Raw genomic sequence first — 20,480 nt, 5'->3', positions numbered from 1 at the left:
CTTCCGCGCGCGTGTGTTTGTGTGTGCCTCCGTCAAGGTGGTTCGTTCACAACAAGAACAGTTATTTACACCAGTCGTGCTGCTCGCAATTAGGTTTTACACCGTGACGTCATTTGACAGTTCGTGTGCACTGTTTACATGGTCTTCGTCGATTGTCGACGAATTTCCCCGAACAAAATCGACGACCGCATCGAACTGTGCTAAGTCCATGTAAACAGTGCACTCCTTTCTAACCTCCAAATCGAGTCGGCGTAAAACCTAATTTAGGGAAACAACGCACTTTGAACTCGTCGCTAAAAACTTAAAATGGGCAACAAATCTTCGCTGCTGCTCCGGGAGGAGGAAATTACGCAAATTCACGAGGAAACGGGATGTAAGTGTGTGGCCTTGTGGGAACGAATCGATCAGGAATTCAATAACAAACATTGAAATGGGCGAAATTCTTAGAGAATGAAAATAGATTTGTTTAAAACCATACGAAATTTTAAAAATGTACTCCAGAATTGAATATCAATTTTGTGCAGGTGCAAAACACTAAACAGATAATTGCATCGCAATAGAACAGACTCGTTGCATATTACAGTTAGGAGCTAGAAGTAGGTAATTAAAGCGACGGAACCGATAAAGCACACCGAGGAGGCGTCGTCGTCGCCGTCGTGATAAAACTCACGCTGAAAACGGTGAGCTAGTTAAAGGTGCTTTTCTGTTTGCCGAGCGTGTACTTGGACGAGTTTTCTAGCTTTGATAATGTAGGAGGAGGTAATTCATTTGTCGCTATCAACACGACTTTTTGCTGCTCTTATCTGCGGGGAGGCGATTGAGGGAACACTCGTGGCAAATGCCTTGATTATTATTTATTTTGTTGCTGAGATTTTTCGAAAAAAAAAAACATTTCTTCAATAAATAAAAAATGTGGAACTTACCTACAATTAGGTAGTTTTTCGATTCTAAGCATCACATTTTTTTTTTGCGAAAAGAATGCTTTTTTCTGTACTGTACTGCCGTTTGCTCTATTTTTCGACCGATTTCTGTGTTTCTAAGCATAATTGTCCCGTCGGTTCCTATTCGCCCCAGTAAGCAGTTTATCACTCTTATTTGTGATCCTTTTGCTAAACCAAGTCATAATTAATGCTTCATAAAACTCGGTGATTCCGTGCAAGAAAATACTTGGTGGGACATGTGATTTCTCAAAGTATACGACAAACTAAACTTAAAAATCGACGGTAACATTTCAAAAGGCATCATGTACATTTTGACATATTCTGGATTATTGCATATTCTGAAAGTACTCGTAATGAGCTACCTCTCCACCAAAAATGAGCAAAAGTTACTTCAGTAAAGTCTGTTTAATCATGATTTTAAATAAAGTAACATAAACAAAATCTCTGCCATCAGCAGTCCCTGTTTATATAGCCCTGTCAAGCTGTCAAATAAAAGACTACATGAACCACGTGACGAAAAAAAAGCATCATGAAAAAAGCGCCATGTACATTCGGCGAAGAAAAACGAATCATAACAAAGCGTCCCCCTCAATGGTGATATAGACGTTGGTGATTTCAAAAGAAATTATGTTTGTTTTTCTCAAATAAAATTACGAAAAATAATGTTTAATTAAATTTGGATGATCAAGTATCAATAAAAGCAACGTTTTTCATCGTTTGTTATCATTAGAACATCTTATTTTGCTTTTATATTAAAATGGGAATTGAAAATGGATGCTCAACATTTAAATGCGTTTTTCTCAAAAAGGATGGTGTGTACATGACGCTTTTCGAAATGTTGGCATCGAAATGTTAAAAAGTAAAAATCCCTCGGAATGTAATAAAATTTTGCAATATTTTTAAACAAGCTCAAACATGATAAATATGATTATAAACATTCCTAACTCCTTTCAAGTTTATTAGCCTTCTAAAATGTTGAAGGTTTTCGAGAAAACCTCCCTTATTTTCCGGAACGATTTTGAAAGAAGGGGGGGGGAGGGGGGGGAGAAATAACATAAATTTTGAAACTGTTAAATAACAAAATTATTGAATTTCATATTTAGAATTCTTTAAATTTCCATAAATATTGCGCAATTCTCACTAACTTGGACTTCGCACTAAATTATTGCTATCGATCGCACTATTGCGACTTGTCAAAATGGCTTGGGAAATTTTAATTTTCTCAAAAAATTATCAAAGCGAGCCGATGTTGCTCACTTGTCAATCGCAAATTTAAAGTGCGAATGTCAAGTTTGGTGGAAACTGCGACTGGAAATGTAAATAAACAACTGCTGGTTGCCTAGTTTTTGGAAATTTTGTTGTCAAAAGTGCGAGAGAAAAGTGCGGGCCAAATCCAAGTTACAGTGCAAGGATCAATATTTTGTAATTTTTTTTTATTGAATGGTCCCTTTTGGAATTTTTATATTTTAAAGTTTAAAAACTTTAAGCATACAAACTTAAGAATACGAGAATTTTAGTACTCTAGAATTTTTTTTTAATTTTGGATTATTTTTAGAATTTAAAACTTTTAATTTTAAGATATTTTGAAAAACATAAATCATTTGAAATAAAATTCCTGAATTTCATATTTAGAATTCTTTCAAGTTTTTTTATATTTTTTTTTTATTTTGAAATTTTGATATTTCTAAGTTTTAGAAATTTAAAGTTTTAAAAGTTAAGAGTTCGAGAATTTTAGGACTCAGAATTTAAGAATTCTTGAATTTTAGGAATTTGTTTTTTTTTTCAATCAAATGTAAGACTTTTCAAATTTTGGATTGTTAAGAATTTCAAAGTTTTATTTTTTTAAATAACATTTGAAATGAAATTTTTGAATTTCATATTTATAATTCTTCCAATTTCAATAAAGATTTTGAAATTTTATATTTTTAAGTTTTAGAAATTTAAAAGTTTTAAAATTTAAGAATTCGAAAATTTTAGGACTCTAGAAATTTAAAATTCAAAAAATTTATAGATTTTTTTTTTTAATTTTTGTTTTAAATCTTGGATTTTTATTTATTAGAATTTTAAAGTTGAAACTTATAGAATTTTGAAATCTTGAAAAATGATAAAAATAAAACAACATTTTGGTCTTTTTTATTATCTTCATTTAAAATGTTTTAACTTCAAACTTAATTTTTCTTTAATTTTTTTTTAGTTTTCCTAAAAAGTGTTCCACGTGGTTTGTGGATGGTCCTAAACTTAACTTAAAAAAATATTTTGTTTTGGTTTTGTAAATTTGAAATTTCAGAATTTCAGAATTTTTTCAATACTTATATTTTAAAATTTTATTTTTTTTTATTTTGAAATCATGATTAAATAATTAAAATTGAAAAACTATTCAACAAAAACAGAGTTCGGAAACTCACTCACGAGTTACTCAACCATGAGGAAAAACTAAGTTACCTGCGAGTAAATTACTCAACACTCTCGGTGAGTGTGAGGGCCTTCCTCATTTACTCACAAAGAGGGCTTTGAGGGCTCACGAGGGCTATTTTAGAAAACAAATTTCGAGATGTCAAACTCTACATCGATGAATTTCTTGTTCACTCAACAGCGGAAAAGTAGTCCTGGTGGTAGAGGCGCAGTGCTATCAAATAGATTTTTTTTTATTACAGGGGTTCAAATCCTGATTTTTAATTGTTTTTTTTTCAACGAGTTTATTTTTTTTCTATCGCAAAGTTTGTTGTCGGCTCCAACTGTCCTAACGACGGATAGGTCGGAGGTAGTTTAGACATTCAGAATCGGGACACGCCGAAGAAGTTGCAGTAGCCGCCGGTGGCTTTGACCTGAAAATTAAAAAAGGCCGATTCCAGTGCTTTAGACAGCTTTAGGCTAGAGCCACCAGCGGCTGCTGATGCTCCAACACAGAACCTTCGGATTTATAGACATTGACGCTACCTCGAATGTACAACCGATTGATAAAGACGCTTGATTTGGTCATTGATTTTGTAAATAACAAATTGTTGGAAACGGCCTACTCACATCCTCATTTTACTCAAATAGGGGCAGGGGGGGCAGAATGGCCCGCCTAAGTAAAATGCGCCAAAAACCATAGAAAAACATGAAAACATATGAATTCAGTGTAGTAGGCTTATGCTTTGGGATGTTCCCTTTAATGTTATATACTTGGTTGATGAAATTTTTTAGCTTAAAACTGTTTTTGAGCCACTTAAAAAAAAAAGTTTTTTCGACATTTTTTCCAGGGTGCGGGGCAGAATGGGCCACCCTGCGGGGCAGAATGGGCCACCTTAAAAAACAAGCCATTTTGTCTAATACAACGTTGAAGGGAGATAAGAAATGACTTAAGGTACCTTTCTAACATAGTTTCCATGAAGTTAGACCACTTTAATAAAAATAGTCACTTACCAAAACAAAGATTTTTGAAAATAGTGTTAATATGTTGAAAAAGGACACTATTCTTACAAATAATCATCAAAACAACTAAAAAATCAACTAATGTTGCATTAAACGTTATTTGTGAAGCTACCAGGAGTGAAATAATCCATTTAATCCAAATTTCATAACTTTTGATTGTTTTTACAAGGCAGGATAAGAGTGGTCCATTCTGCCCCCAAGTGGATTTTAATTTAACACTTCCACCACCAAGTCTCTAAATGCTTTTAAGGTTCCGTTGTTGTTTGTATACCTTGGTAGTAACATCTAGTAACGTTATAAGCATTGAGCAAACTTTTTCAAACAATCCAACTTTTCAGAAAGCTTATTTAAAAACCTCGAAATAAACAACATTTGCGTAGTTTTGTCAATAAATTTTCATTTTTGCTCATAATTCGGAAAATACAATGAATTCAAACGTCGTTTTCGGTATGGTGAAGTTATTTGACGTCCTTTATAAGACCCTTGCCTTACAATTGGTCTAAATCCATTCTAAAGCCCAAAACCAAGGGTGGCCCATTCTGCCCCCCTGGTCCATTCTGCCCCCCCTGCCCCTATGACTAAATTTACTCAGCCCTCACACTCACGGTGAGTATCGAGAGTGTTTGCTGTGAGGAAGCCTATTCGATTTGTGAGTGAGTGGTTTTCCGAACTCTGAACAAAAAATGTAAAAAATACAATTAAAATGTAATTGTTTATTATTTGTATTTTTTGCGCTTAATAATTTTATTTTTTTTAATTTCGCGTTTTTTTTAACTTTTTTTCATTTGTATATGTTTTTAATTTGTTTAAAATTTTGCAATTTTTGAATAAATTTATTTCATCTTTCAATTTCCAAATCCCTTCCCCACAGTCACCCCCAACCAGATCGAGCGCCTGTACTCGCGCTTCACCTCGCTGGACCGCAGCGACTGCGGAACCCTGTCCCGGGAGGACTTCCTGCGCATCCCGGAACTGGCCATCAATCCGCTGTGCGAGCGCATCGTGCACTCCTTCTTCGCGGACAGCAGCGACGACCGGGTCAACTTCCGCCAGTTCACCCAGGTGCTGGCCCACTTCCGGCCGATTAAACCGAGCAAGGAGAACAAACTCAACAGCCGGGAGGAGAAGCTGCGGTTCGCGTTCAAGATGTACGACCTGGACGACGACGAGACGATTTCGCGGGAGGAGCTGCTGAGCATTCTGCACATGATGGTGGGGGCGAACATTAGCCAGGACCAGCTGAACAGCATCGCGGAGCGGACGATCGTGGAGGCGGACTCGATGGGCCAGGGCAAGATTACGTTCGATGATTTTTGCCGCGCGCTGGAGCGCACCGACGTCGAGCAGAAGATGAGCATTCGTTTCCTCAACTGAAGCCGGCGCTCGTCGTGGTGTGACTGGTTCGCCCATTTAGGGAGGGGCGAGGGAGGGGGAGGGGGTGGCGGCGGACCAGCCTAGGAAGTCAACACACACACACACATTGGTTATGGTCGGTGCATTTTTCTGAATTTTGGGTTGGATTGGTTCTTTTTGGGGTGAGAAGATTGTTTGCCGGATGTTGGATGCTGAAAGAATTCAAAAAAGGAAATCGACTAACCTCAAAACGTAAGATCCGGAATAAACTGCGCCATTGTGGTGACCAGAGCGTATTTTTTTCGGATTCCGCTAGAAATTGGTCCGTTTTGTTGTCCAAAACTGACTACAAGACTGATTTATTTCTCCTTCTCCAACAAATCGCACAACGCACAAGAAAAACCCCGAAAAAAACGCTTTTCCATGTTGGGATTGACGTCTTTACTCGACAAACGCACGGAAAAACCGAGCTGTCAAAGTTGGCCAGGGTTGCTTCGATGGGACCACCAAGATAATACATGTGAAAGGTGAACAGAATTTTCTTGTCCATCCAACGTTTCGCAAACAATCAAATATTTTTAAGGAGGGAAAAGTGTATTTGTTTTTTTGTTCATTTAAAATAACATTTGCACACGACGAGCGGCGCTGATTGAGGGAAATAAAAATTGAGTAACATTATCAATGATGACAATGGTGAAGAAAGCATGAATAGTTATTTGTGTAGCTTGTAAATGCGTGGTGTAAATAGTAATAGAAAATGAGGCGGATTGCAGAAAGTATTAAACCAAATAAAACTAGTTACAATGTGTGTTGTAATCGTTAGCTTCAATGTAATGTAAAAAAGGCTTTCTTTCAATTTTAACGAACACGAAAAGAAATCATTTTGTGCGGTTTCCCATTGCGTAATTTATTATTCTCCTAGCGGCTATCAATATAGTAATATACTTTTAGTTTATTCATCCAACACATAAAGAAAATTTACTCTCCTAAAAAACAAACACTTGAATACATTCAATTCGTCACTTAATCATTGTTTCGCCCCTCCTTCTTTTTCTTCTTTACCCTCCTTCGACACTAGCAGCGTGTAGATATCAATTTTAATTGAAAAGTGTCGTCAATTTGAATCGCGTGACCTAGTTGCAACCCTCCTGCTGTTGGATTGATTGGATTGGTGATAAAATTGTGGCGTCCTCCATTTACGTCGTCGACGAGACGGCTAGCTTCTTCAGATGCTCCATGAATACTTGCAGCGAGACGTCGTCGGTGAGGACCGGGGCGCCACCGTCCTGTGTGAGGGGGGAAAGAAGGGTTAAATTTGAGTGGGTGATATTTCGGTTGTTTGAGACAAATTACCAAACTTGCCCAATGTAAGTGTACAGTATGAAAATATGTGTGAGTACTTTAACCTTTAGAGACTACAGTATAGCAATCAATATAGATTTTAATTTATTTTTTTCGATGAAAACATTAAAACATACACACTTAGGTTTTTTTACCGAATTCGGTAAAGTTTACCGAATTTTCAACTGCTGAACAATTCGGTAAACTGAAATTTACCGAATTCGGTAAAAACTTAATGAAGTTCATTGTTGTTCATCGTACAACCGAAACTCTGTAAAATTTTGTTCATTTTGACAGATGGTTTACCGATGTAAACTTTACCGATTTTTAACTACTGAATTAGGATAAAAAATCTAAGTGTGTAAATGTTACAATTTCGCTTTTAATTTAATTTTGAATTCAAATTTTTGTTATTGATACGTCCTCAAAAAAATAGTTGTAAAAGATTCCTGTATGTAAATTTTAAATATATCCACAAAAGGTTGAAAGTAAAAAAATCAAAAAATTTCAAAAATTCTAAAGATGTTTAAATCAACCCAAACATGCTAAAAATGATTCTAAACGCAGGGGAATGCATTTTAAATCAATTTCATCTGATTGCACTAAAATTTCCATTAAAATTTTTTGTCCCCTGATTTTTCGGGCCAACTTTGAAGGGAGGGATGACAAAAACTTTAAATAAAGTTTGTACCAGCCTTATTTCACACCAAAATATTTTTTGTAACTTTAAAATACGAACCAATAATTTCTGACGTATCGCGAGTTGAAGTCAGCAACTAGCAGTCCAATGAACAAAGTTAAAAAAGAAAATGCGGGAAATTTTCTCAGTTTATTTAAAAAAAATCTTTTTGCAAAGGTGCTTTTCTTTCAAAACATATTTAAAAATTTCGAAAAAAATCCCTCAGGATGTCTATAACTTGAAAACGGTACGGTGCACTTACTATAAAACAAATCTAACCTTTTTTGATTGCAAATTTGATTTTGCATCTTAAAAATTATTTCATCACTATTAGTTTTTCAAATATCTTTTTTTTTTTTCTTAAAAATCATATCTCTAATACCAGGTTTAGCAATATCCTAAATCCTAACGTAAAAAATGATTTTTTTTTCAGAACTCTAAAACATATAAAAAAAACTTAAAAAAAACGTTTTTTGGAATTCAACTTTAAGGTATAAATAAAAAGCTGCAAATTGTATGAAAATTTTGTTACGAGGGGAGGCACTATAGGTCATCCCCATACAAACAGGCGGCCAAATTATTTTTTTGCTTTTTAAATGTTTTTTGATACAAATTTGGGTAATTGTATGGTATTGAAATGGTATGCGTTGATTTTTATGACTTTTCATGTTTTTCAATAGTGGATTGTTTATAATAAATTTGTAATAAATAGTCTTTTCATACATTTGCAAATACAACAGAATTGCGTATATATTGTATTGCAAGTTTATATTATTAAATTATGGATAAGCTAATACATCCCCACTTTAAGGGCACAACACCTCCCCCCTCTTTCTTTCACCCCCCCCCCTCCCCTCCTCCTCCCCAACAAAATTTTGTTAAGCGTTATAAATTCATTTTAAGTCAAATATTTATTATTTACTGCTGTGTGTTTCTTTTTGTGAGTCCATGCCATATAAATTGATATTTTGATTTTTGATAAAACGTAAATGTTCAAAATGGCATATCTCCGAAAACGCAAAAAATCGCAGGCTGGAAATTTCAGCAATGTTAGATTATGATCCAATCTTTCAAGTGATCTTAGTTTCATGTTTAGCATCGGTTAGCAAAAAAAGTACTCGATTAACAAACACAAAAAAATAAGTTATGTCAAAAAAATGCTCCAGTTATTCGATGAAAACTTCAGTTTTTGGTTTGGAAACAACATTTTATCTATTAATAGTTTCAAAGCTTATCTCATTACCTTTCCAACGATGTATAAATGTCCTAATAAAATATTTAAAATGGCTGAGCTATGTTAAAATTAAACAATCAGCCTTTTTACGAAAAACGCTAGTTTTTTACTCCATGTTTTGGTTTTCAGCTTGCGTATCTCCGTAATGAACACACTTAGAGCTTTGAAAATTTGGATTTTTCTTGGTTAGAATGTGTACTTTTGAGAAAAAAAATACCAAAAAATATTTGGAGACGGCTAGGGAGAAGGTCACTTTTTTGAAACTTGGCCACCCATAAACCATACTGGGAGGGGGTCTAAAAATTCAAACTTTGCGTTATGTAACAAAAGAACACTCCCTAAAGCAAAGTACGGAGCTCGGAAGAAACGCGTTAAAAAAGTTGTGCATTATTTGCGCAAAGTTGACAGATATCGCTTTGAGCGCGTGTGACGGTGCGTGCGTCTGAAATTCTTGCTCTGTAACTGAAAGTCGCACTTGGGTGAATTCGTTTTCGCACTTTTTCATACGAATTTTTCAGTTCGACTACGATAACACAAAAAAAGATTACGACTTACGATCGACGAATATCAATTTACCATTGAGAAATTGCGATCGAAATTTGTAATAGCATTTTTTTAAAAGAAAAAATTAAAAATTAAAATTAAAAAAAATCAGAAATTTTAAAAAATTAAATGAATTAAAAAAAAACAAAAATTTAAAAATTTTAATAAATTTAAAAATAGACACAAAAATATTCTTAACTGAATAAATACTACATTCTTTAAATCCTAAATTCTTCAATAACGCAATTTTTGCCACCATCTTGGATTACTGAAAATTGATAACTTTGGAGAATTTTTGGAGTCATATTTCTGGCTTACTTTTTCAAGGGTTCCTATACACATGGGAAACCCATGGCACATTGTTTTGAAAAAGTATTCTAGAATTTAGCCAAGAGACCCAAATTTTAAGAAACAGAATTTTAAAATTTGCCGGGTTATGAATTTTTGAACCTAAGAATTTTTTGAATTTATAATTTATAAATTTTTTGACGAAAAGCGAATCATAACAAAGCTTCCCCTGCAATGACAGCAGGGTGATATAGACGTTGGTGATTTCAAAAGAAGTTATGTTTGTTTTTCTTAATTATAATGACGAAAATAATGTTTTATTGAATATGGATGATCAAGTATCAATAAAAGCTACGTTTTTCATCGTTTGTTATCTTAAGAACATCTTATTTTGCTTTTATATTAAAATGGGAATTGAAAAGTGATGCTCAACATTCAAATGAGTTTTTCTCAAAACGCATGGTTTGTATATCCAGAGTTTTTTTTGATAAGGTCCTATAAACATATGAACGACAATACTTTAGGGGATGAATCAAAAATTGTACCGATAGTTCCCGTAGTTTTGACGATACTAAAATGTCTGTAACAAAAATCTTGGTGCAAATGCTCTGGTTGATGTGCACCGTTAAGTCGAATACAAAATTATATAAAGTTTCTTTTTTTTTTCTTAAAAGTTTTTATACCAATTTGTTAGTTACTTCAATTGAAATTTTAACTAGGATTGATTTTATGATTTATACATATGAACAATGAGTGCTACCTTATTTTTGATTATTTTACAAATATGAAGATTCACCAGTTTTTTTTTTTTTTTGAAGGATAGGAGTGTGACCTTAAGGATATGAAAATATGACTTAGATTACTGATGTTAGGTTGATGAGCCAAGGGTTAGAGGTACATCCAAATTTTGTTAGGAATTGATTTTGCCTGCAATTTCGCCTAAAAATAAAGGTATAATTTGTTTCCCAAATCCTACGATGAATCCGATTAGGCCCAAAATTTAAACCCACAACCACCGATAAAACAATTAAATTTAAATTAAAAACGGAAATGTCTCCAATATCTACCGTCGGTGCGGCCATCTGCCATGGAATTTTGTGTTTGTGGAGAGAGGGAAATGACGATTTCCAGTCGAAATAGAAGGATTTTTTTGTTGAGTTTGATCAAATCACACAAACACGCGTTAAAATAAAAAGAAGAAAAAAAATCATAAATAATTTGTTCGAATTAGATTTTGGTTCGAAAATTTTAAGCAAGAACTCGGAAACTCACCTGTCCATACGCGTACATGTTGTTGTGGGTCTGCGACGGGTTGACCTTCGAGAGCAGGAACCGCGCCTGCGATCCGCCCTGTTCGGTGTCGATGTACCGCGGCATGGGGAATCGCGTTTGGAGGATTTCCTGCGCGTCATCGACGGGGGCTTGCAGCAGCTGCTTGAAGTTTTCGTACTCGGGCATGTCCTGGTACTTGAGCGACCGCCACTGCGCGATTGTTTCTCCGTGGAAAATGAGAATTTGGAAGAAGGTGTCCATCAGGAGAATTCGGTCCGGCTGGATGGAGGAGGTGTCGAGCAGGACCGGTTCCGGTGGGCCGTTGAAGGAGTACGAGTAGAGAATGGGTTGGATCATGATGAGGGATTGGGTGAGGTCTTCGCGCATGAGCATGTGCCGGTAGAAGGTCGTTTCGTCGGGGGAGTTGTTGAAGACCTGCAGGAATTGGGACCGCCGGAGATGGTACATGAACTGGGGGAAGAGGGAGAAGTTTTCCGCGAGTCGGAAGCTGTTCGGGTCGTCTTTGCCGTATTCGCCAAACTTCTGGCAGAGTCGGATGAGTTGGCGATCGACCCAGCGCAGCGTGTCCGGACCGTCGTCGGTTTCCGCCCGGTAGACGACCATTCGGGACATGAGTACGGCTGCGGCTTCCTGGTCGAATCCGGCGCTGATCATCGGAAGGTTTGACGTGGCGTCCGCCCAGCTGCGGGCCACGGTCGTAACGCGGATTCGTCGCTGCCCGCTGGAATGCTGATACTGGGTGATGAACTGAAGGCAGCCGCGTCCGCCCTGCGGAATCGGTGCCGCGTGTTGATTCGCGACCTCGAAGAAGAACGCCATCGACGTGTTTGGCGTCATTGTGCAGAGCTTCCACTGGCAGGTTCCGCCCATTCCGACGTCAGAGTCGGACACCGAAGCGTTCTTCACGTTCAACGAAACGCACGAACCGATGCCACCCTCAATCTTCAACTCTCTCGAACACTTGATCTCCAGCGTTCCGTTGAAGGCCATCTTCGGGTCACCTTTCCCGTCCGTCGCAAACACTCGCTGATAAGTCTGCTTGAACAGCGAAGAATTGAACGAATCTCCCATGACCATGTGGCCACCGGTCGAGTTGCAGCACTGCTTCATCTCCATCAACCCGGTCTGATCCAGCGCGCACGAGTAAATATCGATGCAATGCCCGTTCGTGGCCGTCCTCAACGCCAACGCTTCGTAGTGCTTAATCGCCTTCTTCATGAACTTCGCGTTGTCCTTGTGAATGTCGTGATGCGATCGGATCGGGTGCTTCAGCTCATCGTCCACGACCTGGCCGGGTCCCTGCGAGCACGGTCCTCCGCAGAACAGCATAATCCGTGCTCCAGTGTTCGGATAGGTGCACTCCAGCAACCCAACGGCAATCGAAAGGGCCGCCCCAGTCGATCGCAAGAATCGCTTCCCCTGCGGAACCGGCCACGGATCCCGCTGCAACTCCCCAAGCAAATCCGTCAGCGCCATGTCGCACTTGTGCAGTGGCTGCAGGAACCGGTTCGCCGGCGGAACAACCCCCGTCGGACCACGCTGCTGCTGCTGCTGCGGTTGATTCGGCCCGGGAGCCCGGCCAATCCCCAGCATGTCCTGGATCTGCTTCGCGCTCAAATCCTTCGTCCCGCGGAACACGTAACTCTTCGAGCAGCCATCCGTCCCCAGCTCATGCACCTGGACCATCTTCCCGAACGTAATCAACCCGACCAACGCATTTGCCGGAAGCAAGCTCAACGACATCTGCAGCGAATCCTTCAACGCGCCCAGCTCCTCCTCGTCCATGCAAGTGTCCACCACGAACAAAAACACCGGCGGCAGGCACGGTGCCCGCGTGATCGTGTACTCGATCGTACTGAACCCGGCAATCAGTTCCGCCGGCTGGTGCTGCTCCGAAATGGCCGCGTACTGCGGCGGAAACGGATTCCGCTGGAAGCAAAAGTTGCACACCCACAGCTTGGCCCGGTAGTCCACCTGGCACATCGGGTTCAAAATCGCCCGGCAAGTGGTCCGCGTACACACGACCGGATCGTACAGAATCGGCGGCAAATCCGGCCGCTCCTTCAGCGGCTGGTACAAACATCCCAGCGGCACCACCAACCTGCTCGCGTCGATCCGGCTCGACGGCCACACGTTCCACGTAAAGCGAATCCCATCGCGGTCCTCGTTCTGCTGGATAAACTCCTCGTACGTGGTCATCCCTGCGGGGAAAATCCGGAACGATTAACCTCACCCTCCCCTTCGGAACGCCAAATCCAACCAACAAACCTGCAACTTTTTATCGTTCCCGGGTGCACGCAGCAATAAGCTTCACTTTTAACGCACTTTAGACCAACTTAGCACATACTTTTGCCACGAATTATGAAAAAGTTCCAGATTTCCAGACGACGAAATCGATTTGCTGCTGGTGCCAAACTTGAAGGACAGACAGCGAAAAACACGTCAGCGTCGGACTGTCAAAGAGACACGGTGAATGGAAATCGGACGTTTTCCTATTTTGGTTGTGTGAGTTGAAATGATAAATTTGTATGAAAAGTGCGAAAATCAAACTCCAAAATTAAAGTTTTCAGTTTTCCGTGCATTAATTTGAAATTTCATTTGGTTTGCGACTTTGCTAGATTGGCGCCCTTTGGGAACGCGGCGATCATGCATAACAAGATAGCCAAGATAGGCAGGGTCAGCTTGAAAATTTTGAGTAAAAAAGTTAAAGTGGTTAAAAGTAATTTGCAGACAAAATTTCTCAAATAAATTAGAGTGGTAAAAAATAGCCTAAAACAATTTTGGATCGCTTTTCGTTATTTTCATGTAAGAAAGTAAAGTAAATTGGGTCCTAAAATTGAGCTTAAATTTGTGAAATTTTCGTCACAATGATAAAGCTTATTTTTCTGAGCACAATGACCCTTATTACGATCGCAAAGGATTTAAAATGGATTTTAAACCAATTTTAAAAATGTACTTCGCGGCCCTTCTTGACAGCTCGTTTCAAGGGAACCATAGTTGATCCATCAAAAAAAAAAAAAAATCTTGTTTTTTTTGGAATTAAAATGAAGAGAAAAAGGACCAGAAATTATTTTTAATCGTGTTTTTTCCGTTGTGCATACAAATTTACATAGGGCTTAAGAACCTTATTGTCAAGGTTCAATTGTTGTGATGGATCAACTATAGTCCCCTTAGAAAGAGCTGTCAAGCACGAGAGGTCAAGCAAGATACTTTCTGTATCGTTATCAATGCTGCGTTTATTTTTTTTCAAATAAGTTTTCAAATCGATTAAAAAAAAATTGAGGCGTACATGTACATGATGTTTTAAGTTTTTAGTATTAAGAACCAAATTCATAAATTTCTTAAATTTCTTGAATTTCTTAAATTTCTTAAATTTCTTGAATTTCTTAAATTTCTTAAATTTCTTAAATTTCTTAAATTTCTTAAATCTCTTAAATTTCTTAAATTTCTTAAATTTCTTAAATTTCTTAAATTTCTTAAATTTCTTAAATTTCTTAAATTTCTTAAATTTTTTAAATTTCTTGAATTTTTTAAATTTCTTAAATTTCTTAAATTTCCTAAATTTTATAAATTTCTTAAATTTCTTAAATTTCTTAAATTTCTTAAATTTTTTAAATTTCTTAAATTTCTTAAATTTCTTAAATTTCTTAAATTTCTTAAATTTCTTAAATTTCTTAAATTTCTTAAATTTCTTAAATTTCAAAAATTTCTTTATTAATTTAGTTTTTAGTTTTTAGTTTTTAGTTTTTAGTTTTTAGTTTTTAGTTTTTAGTTTTTAGTTTTTAGTTTTTAGTTTTTAGTTTTTAAGTTTTTAAGTTTTTAGTTTTTAGTTTTTAGTTTTTAGTTTTTAGTTTTTAGTTTTTAGTTTTTAGTTTTTAGTTTTTAGTTTTTAGTTTTTAGTTTTTAGTTTTTAGTTTTTAGTTTTTAGTTTTTAGTTTTATGTTTTATGTTTTATGTTTTTAGTTTTTAGTTTTTAGTTTTTAGTTTTTAGTTTTTAGTTTTTAGTTTTTAGTTTTTAGTTTTTAGTTTTTAGTTTTTAGTTTTTAGTTTTTAGTTTTTAGTTTTATGTTTTATGTTTTTAGTTTTTAGTTTTTAGTTTTTAGTTTTTAGTTTTTAGTTTTTAGTTTTTAGTTTTTAGTTTTTAGTTTTTAGTTTTTAGTTTTTAGTTTTTAGTTTTTAGTTTTTAGTTTTTAGTTTAGTTTTAGTTTTTAGTTTTTAGTTTTTAGTTTTTAGTTTTTAGTTTTTAGTTTTTAGTTTTTAGTTTTTAGTTTTTAGTTTTTAGTTTTTAGTTTTTAGTTTTTAGTTTTTAGTTTTTAGTTTTTAGTTTTTAGTTTTTAGTTTTTAGTTTTTAGTTTTTAGTTTTTAGTTTTTAGTTTTTAGTTTTTAGTTTTTAGTTTTTAGTTTTTAGTTTTTAGTTTTTAGTTTTTAGTTTTTAGTTTTTAGTTTTTAGTTTTTAGTTTTTAGTTTTTAGTTTTTAGTTTTAGTTTTTAGTTTTTAGTTTTTAGTTTTTAGTTTTTAGTTTTTAGTTTTTAGTTTTTAGTTTTTAGTTTTTAGTTTTTAGTTTTTAGTTTTTAGTTTTTAGTTTTAGTTTTTAGTTTTTAGTTTTTAGTTTTTAGTTTTTAGTTTTTAGTTTTTAGTTTTTAGTTTTTAGTTTTTAGTTTTTTAGTTTTTAGTTTTTAGTTTTTAGTTTTTAGTTTTTAGTTTTTAGTTTTTAGTTTTTAGTTTTTAGTTTTTAGTTTTTAGTTTTTAGTTTTTAGTTTTTAGTTTTTAGTTTTTAGTTTTTAGTTTTTAGTTTTAGTTTTAGTTTTTAGTTTTTAGTTTTTAGTTTTTAGTTTTTAGTTTTTAGTTTTTAGTTTTTAGTTTTTAGTTTTTAGTTTTTAGTTTTTAGTTTTTAGTTTTTAGTTTTTAGTTTTTAGTTTTTAGTTTTTAGTTTTTAGTTTTTAGTTTTTAGTTTTTAGTTTTTAGTTTTTAGTTTTTAGTTTTTAGTTTTTAGTTTTTAGTTTTTAGTTTTTAGTTTTTAGTTTTTAGTTTTTAGTTTTTAGTTTTTAGTTTTTAGTTTTTAGTTTTTAGTTTTTAGTTTTTAGTTTTTAGTTTTTAGTTTTTAGTTTTTAGTTTTTAGTTTTTAGTTTTTAGTTTTTAGTTTTTAGTTTTAGTTTTAGTTTTTAGTTTTTAGTTTTTAGTTTTTAGTTTTTAGTTTTTAGTTTTTAGTTTTTAGTTTTTAGTTTTTAGTTTTTAGTTTTTAGTTTTTAGTTTTTAGTTTTTAGTTTTTAGTTTTTAGTTTTTAGTTTTTAGTTTTTAGTTTTTAGTTTTTAGTTTTTAGTTTTTAGTTTTTAGTTTTTAGTTTTTAGTTTTTAGTTTTTAGTTTTTAGTTTTTAGTTTTTAGTTTTTAGTTTTTAGTTTTTAGTTTTTAGTTTTTAGTTTTTAGTTTTTTGTTTTTAGTTTTTAGTTTTTAGTTTTTAGTTTTTAGTTTTTAGTTTTTAGTTTTTAGTTTTTAGTTTTAGTTTTTAGTTTTTAGTTTTTAGTTTTTAGTTTTTAGTTTTTAGTTTTTAGTTTTTAGTTTTTAGTTTTTAGTTTTTAGTTTTTAGTTTTTAGTTTTTAGTTTTTAGTTTTTAGTTTTTAGTTTTTAGTTTTTAGTTTTTAGTTTTTAGTTTTTAGTTTTTAGTTTTTAGTTTTTAGTTTTTAGTTTTTAGCTGGGTGCTGAATAGTGGTTCGCAAAACGGCCTCAATTTTGAACTGTCAAAGCGGAACCAATTTACTGTTCGCCATAAGTAGAGAGTATTGTTATCGATCATTAAAAATTGTGCGCGAGTTTTTTTTTTTTTTTTTTTGCAAGAATGACAAATGTGTGGCTTTTGAGGACGTGAAGTTGAAGTTAAGAAATCTTAAGAAAGTTGAAGGGGAGATCGTCATTTTTTTATATTTTGGATGGAAGTTGTTTATCGAGTCGATGCGGTTGTATCCATCTGTCTTTATTGTTTGATTTCATTTGAAAACCTACTGGTTTAGTGTAAATCTTCTCTGTTTGTTGGATCAGTTTTTTCGCTAGACCATGAAGAGCTGAAGGATTCCAAAATCAGCCAGGGAATTTATCCATGACTTTGCAGAATGGCACTCTCACCTCAGTTTTTCGTCACCCGTAAAAAATAAAAAACCTCTTCAAACCGATGAAAACTTGAAAACACACACAATTTTGCAGCAAAAGTGACAAAAAGTAGACAAAATAAAACACATACTACTGAATATAAAACAGCTCATTTACCAGTAAGAAAAAAATCATGCTTGTGCTGTAACATCCTCTTACTTTGTAGATGTAAACAAAGTGGGATCATTCGAAAATCACGTTACACATTCTCTCTATTCATCACCCAGGTTTTTAGCTCGGTTTTTAGTTTTTAGTTTTTAGTTTTTAGTTTTTAGTTTTTAGTTTTTAGTTTTCAGTTTTTAGTTTTTAGTTTTTAGTTTTTAGTTTTTTAGTGTTTAGTTTTTAGTTTTTAGTTTTTAGTTTTTAGTTTTTAGTTTTTAGTTTTTAGTTTTTAGTTTTTAGTTTTTAGTTTTTAGTTTTTAGTTTTTAGTTTTTAGTTTTTAGTTTTTAGTTTTTAGTTTTTAGTTTTTAGTTTTTAGTTTTTAGTTTTTAGTTTTTAGTTTTTAGTTTTTAGTTTTTAGTTTTTAGTTTTTAGTTTTTAGTTTTTAGTTTTTAGTTTTTAGTTTTTAGTTTTTAGTTTTTTAGTTTTTAGTTTTTAGTTTTTAGTTTTTAGTTTTTAGTTTTTAGTTTTTAGTTTTTAGTTTTTAGTTTTTAGTTTTTAGTTTTTAGTTTTTAGTTTTTAGTTTTTAGTTTTTAGTTTTTTAGTTTTTAGTTTTTAGTTTTTAGTTTTTAGTTTTTAGTTTTTAGTTTTTAGTTTTTAGTTTTTAGTTTTTAGTTTTTAGTTTTTAGTTTTTTAGTTTTTAGTTTTTAGTTTTTAGTTTTTAGTTTTTAGTTTTTTAGTTTTTAGTTTTTAGTTTTTAGTTTTTAGTTTTTAGTTTTTAGTTTTTAGTTTTTAGTTTTTAGTTTTTAGTTTTTAGTTTTTAGTTTTTAGTTTTTAGTTTTTAGTTTTTAGTTTTTAGTTTTTAGTTTTTAGTTTTTAGTTTTTAGTTTTTAGTTTTTAGTTTTTTGTTTTTAGTTTTTAGTTTTTAGTTTTTAGTTTTAGTTTTTAGTTTTTAGTTTTTAGTGTTTAGTTTTTAGTTTTTAGTTTTTAGTTTTTAGTTTTTAGTTTTTAGTTTTTAGTTTTTAGTTTTTAGTTTTTAGTTTTTAGTTTTTAGTTTTTAGTTTTTAGTTTTTAGTTTTTAGTTTTTAGTTTTTAGTTTTTAGTTTTTAGTTTTTAGTTTTTAGTTTTTAGTTTTTAGTTTTTAGTTTTTAGTTTTTAGTTTTTAGTTTTTAGTTTTTAGTTTTTAGTTTTTAGTTTTTAGTTTTTAGTTTTTAGTTTTTAGTTTTTAGTTTTTAGTTTTTAGTTTTTAGTTTTTAGTTTTTAGTTTTTAGTTTTTAGTTTTTAGTTTTTAGTTTTTAGTTTTAAGTTTTTAGTTTTTAGTTTTTAGTTTTTAGCTGGGTGCTGAATAGTGGTTCGCAAAACGGCCTCAATTTTGAACTGTCAAAGCGGAACCAATTTACTGTTCGCCATAAGTAGAGAGTATTGTTATCGATCATTAAAAATTGTGCGCGAGTTTTTTTTTTTTTTTTTTGCAAGAATGACAAATGTGTGGCTTTTGAGGACGTGAAGTTGAAGTTAAGAAATCTTAAGAAAGTTGAAGGGGAGATCGTCATTTTTTTATATTTTGGATGGAAGTTGTTTATCGAGTCGATGCGGTTGTATCCATCTGTCTTTATTGTTTGATTTCATTTGAAAACCTACTGGTTTAGTGTAAATCTTCTCTGTTTGTTGGATCAGTTTTTTCGCTAGACCATGAAGAGCTGAAGGATTCCAAAATCAGCCAGGGAATTTATCCATGACTTTGCAGAATGGCACTCTCACCTCAGTTTTTCGTCACCCGTAAAAAATAAAAAACCTCTTCAAACCGATGAAAACTTGAAAACACACACAATTTTGCAGCAAAAGTGACAAAAAGTAGACAAAATAAAACACATACTACTGAATATAAAACAGCTCATTTACCAGTAAGAAAAAAATCATGCTTGTGCTGTAACATCCTCTTACTTTGTAGATGTAAACAAAGTGGGATCATTCGAAAATCACGTTACACATTCTCTCTATTCATCACCCAGGTTTTTAGCTCGGTTTTTAGTTTTTAGTTTTTAGTTTTTAGTTTTTAGTTTTTAGTTTTTAGTTTTTAGTTTTTAGTTTTTAGTTTTTAGTTTTTAGTTTTTAGTTTTTAGTTTTTAGTTTTTAGTTTTTAGTTTTTAGTTTTTAGTTTTTAGTTTTTAGTTTTTAGTTTTTAGTTTTTAGTTTTTAGTTTTTAGTTTTTAGTTTTTAGTTTTTAGTTTTTAGTTTTTAGTTTTTTAGTTTTTAGTTTTTAGTTTTTAGTTTTTAGTTTTTAGTTTTTAGTTTTTAGTTTTTAGTTTTTAGTTTTTAGTTTTTAGTTTTTAGTTTTTAGTTTTTAGTTTTTAGTTTTTAGTTTTTAGTTTTTAGTTTTTAGTTTTTAGTTTTAGTTTTTAGTTTTTAGTTTTTAGTTTATAGTTTTTAGTTTTTAGTTTTTAGTTTTTAGTTTTTAGTTTTTAGTTTTTAGTTTTTAGTTTTAGTTTTTAGTTTTTAGTTTTTAGTTTTTAGTTTTTAGTTTTTAGTTTTTAGTTTTTAGTTTTTAGTTTTTAGTTTTTAGTTTTAGTTTTTAGTTTTTAGTTTTTAGTTTTTAGTTTTTAGTTTTTAGTTTTTAGTTTTTAGTTTTTTAGTTTTTAGTTTTTAGTTTTTAGTTTTTAGTTTTTAGTTTTTAGTTTTTAGTTTTTAGTTTTTAGTTTTTAGTTTTTAGTTTTTAGTTTTTAGTTTTTAGTTTTTAGTTTTTAGTTTTTAGTTTAGTTTTAGTTTTTAGTTTTTAGTTTTTAGTTTTTAGTTTTTAGTTTTTAGTTTTTAGTTTTTAGTTTTTAGTTTTTAGTTTTAGTTTTTAGTTTTTAGTTTTTAGTTTTTAGTTTTTAGTTTTTAGTTTTTTAGTTTTTAGTTTTTAGTTTTTAGTTTTTAGTTTTTAGTTTTTAGTTTTTAGTTTTTAGTTTTTAGTTTTTAGTTTTTAGTTTTTAGTTTTTAGTTTTTAGTTTTTAGTTTTTAGTTTTTAGTTTTTAGTTTTTAGTTTTTAGTTTTTAGTTTTTAGTTTTTAGTTTTTAGTTTTTAGTTTTTAGTTTTTAGTTTTTAGTTTTTAGTTTTTAGTTTTTAGTTTTTAGTTTTTAGTTTTTAGTTTTAGTTTTTAGTTTTTAGTTTTT

At 32.5% G+C, this 20,480-nt stretch overlaps 2 protein-coding genes across 4 annotated transcripts; one reads left to right on the top strand and one right to left on the bottom strand.

Annotated features, from left to right (window-relative positions):
- The first annotated feature begins 240 nt into the window (after positions 1–240).
- Positions 241–6,124, top strand: LOC120431628 (calcineurin B homologous protein 1). Its single transcript, XM_039596740.2, has 2 exons — positions 241–373; positions 5,227–6,124. Exons 1-2 carry the CDS (start codon positions 307–309, stop codon positions 5,727–5,729), a joined length of 570 nt encoding a protein of 189 aa, XP_039452674.1. The 5' UTR covers positions 241–306; the 3' UTR covers positions 5,730–6,124.
- A 465-nt stretch (positions 6,125–6,589) lies between these two features.
- LOC120431609 (protein transport protein Sec23A) lies at positions 6,590–13,513 on the bottom strand. 3 transcript variants are annotated; one of them, XM_039596716.2, is made up of 4 exons: positions 13,355–13,513; positions 11,066–13,287; positions 10,861–10,875; positions 6,590–6,994 (listed from the first exon to the last, which is right to left on the bottom strand). In XM_039596716.2, exons 2-4 carry the CDS (start codon positions 13,283–13,285, stop codon positions 6,905–6,907), a joined length of 2,325 nt encoding a protein of 774 aa, XP_039452650.1. In that variant the 5' UTR covers positions 13,286–13,287; positions 13,355–13,513; the 3' UTR covers positions 6,590–6,904. The 3 variants fall into 3 exon arrangements, with proteins under 3 accessions (XP_039452650.1, XP_039452657.1, XP_039452665.1); XM_039596723.2 differs by having other exon boundaries at positions 13,347–13,494; XM_039596731.2 differs by lacking the exon at positions 10,861–10,875.
- Positions 13,514–20,480: the final 6,967 nt, after the last annotated feature.

This window comes from Culex pipiens, chromosome 1 (assembly GCF_016801865.2).
Source record: "Culex pipiens pallens isolate TS chromosome 1, TS_CPP_V2, whole genome shotgun sequence".
NCBI classification, from domain to species: domain Eukaryota; kingdom Metazoa; phylum Arthropoda; class Insecta; order Diptera; family Culicidae; genus Culex; species Culex pipiens.
This window is presented reverse-complemented; position numbering and strand designations above follow the sequence as displayed.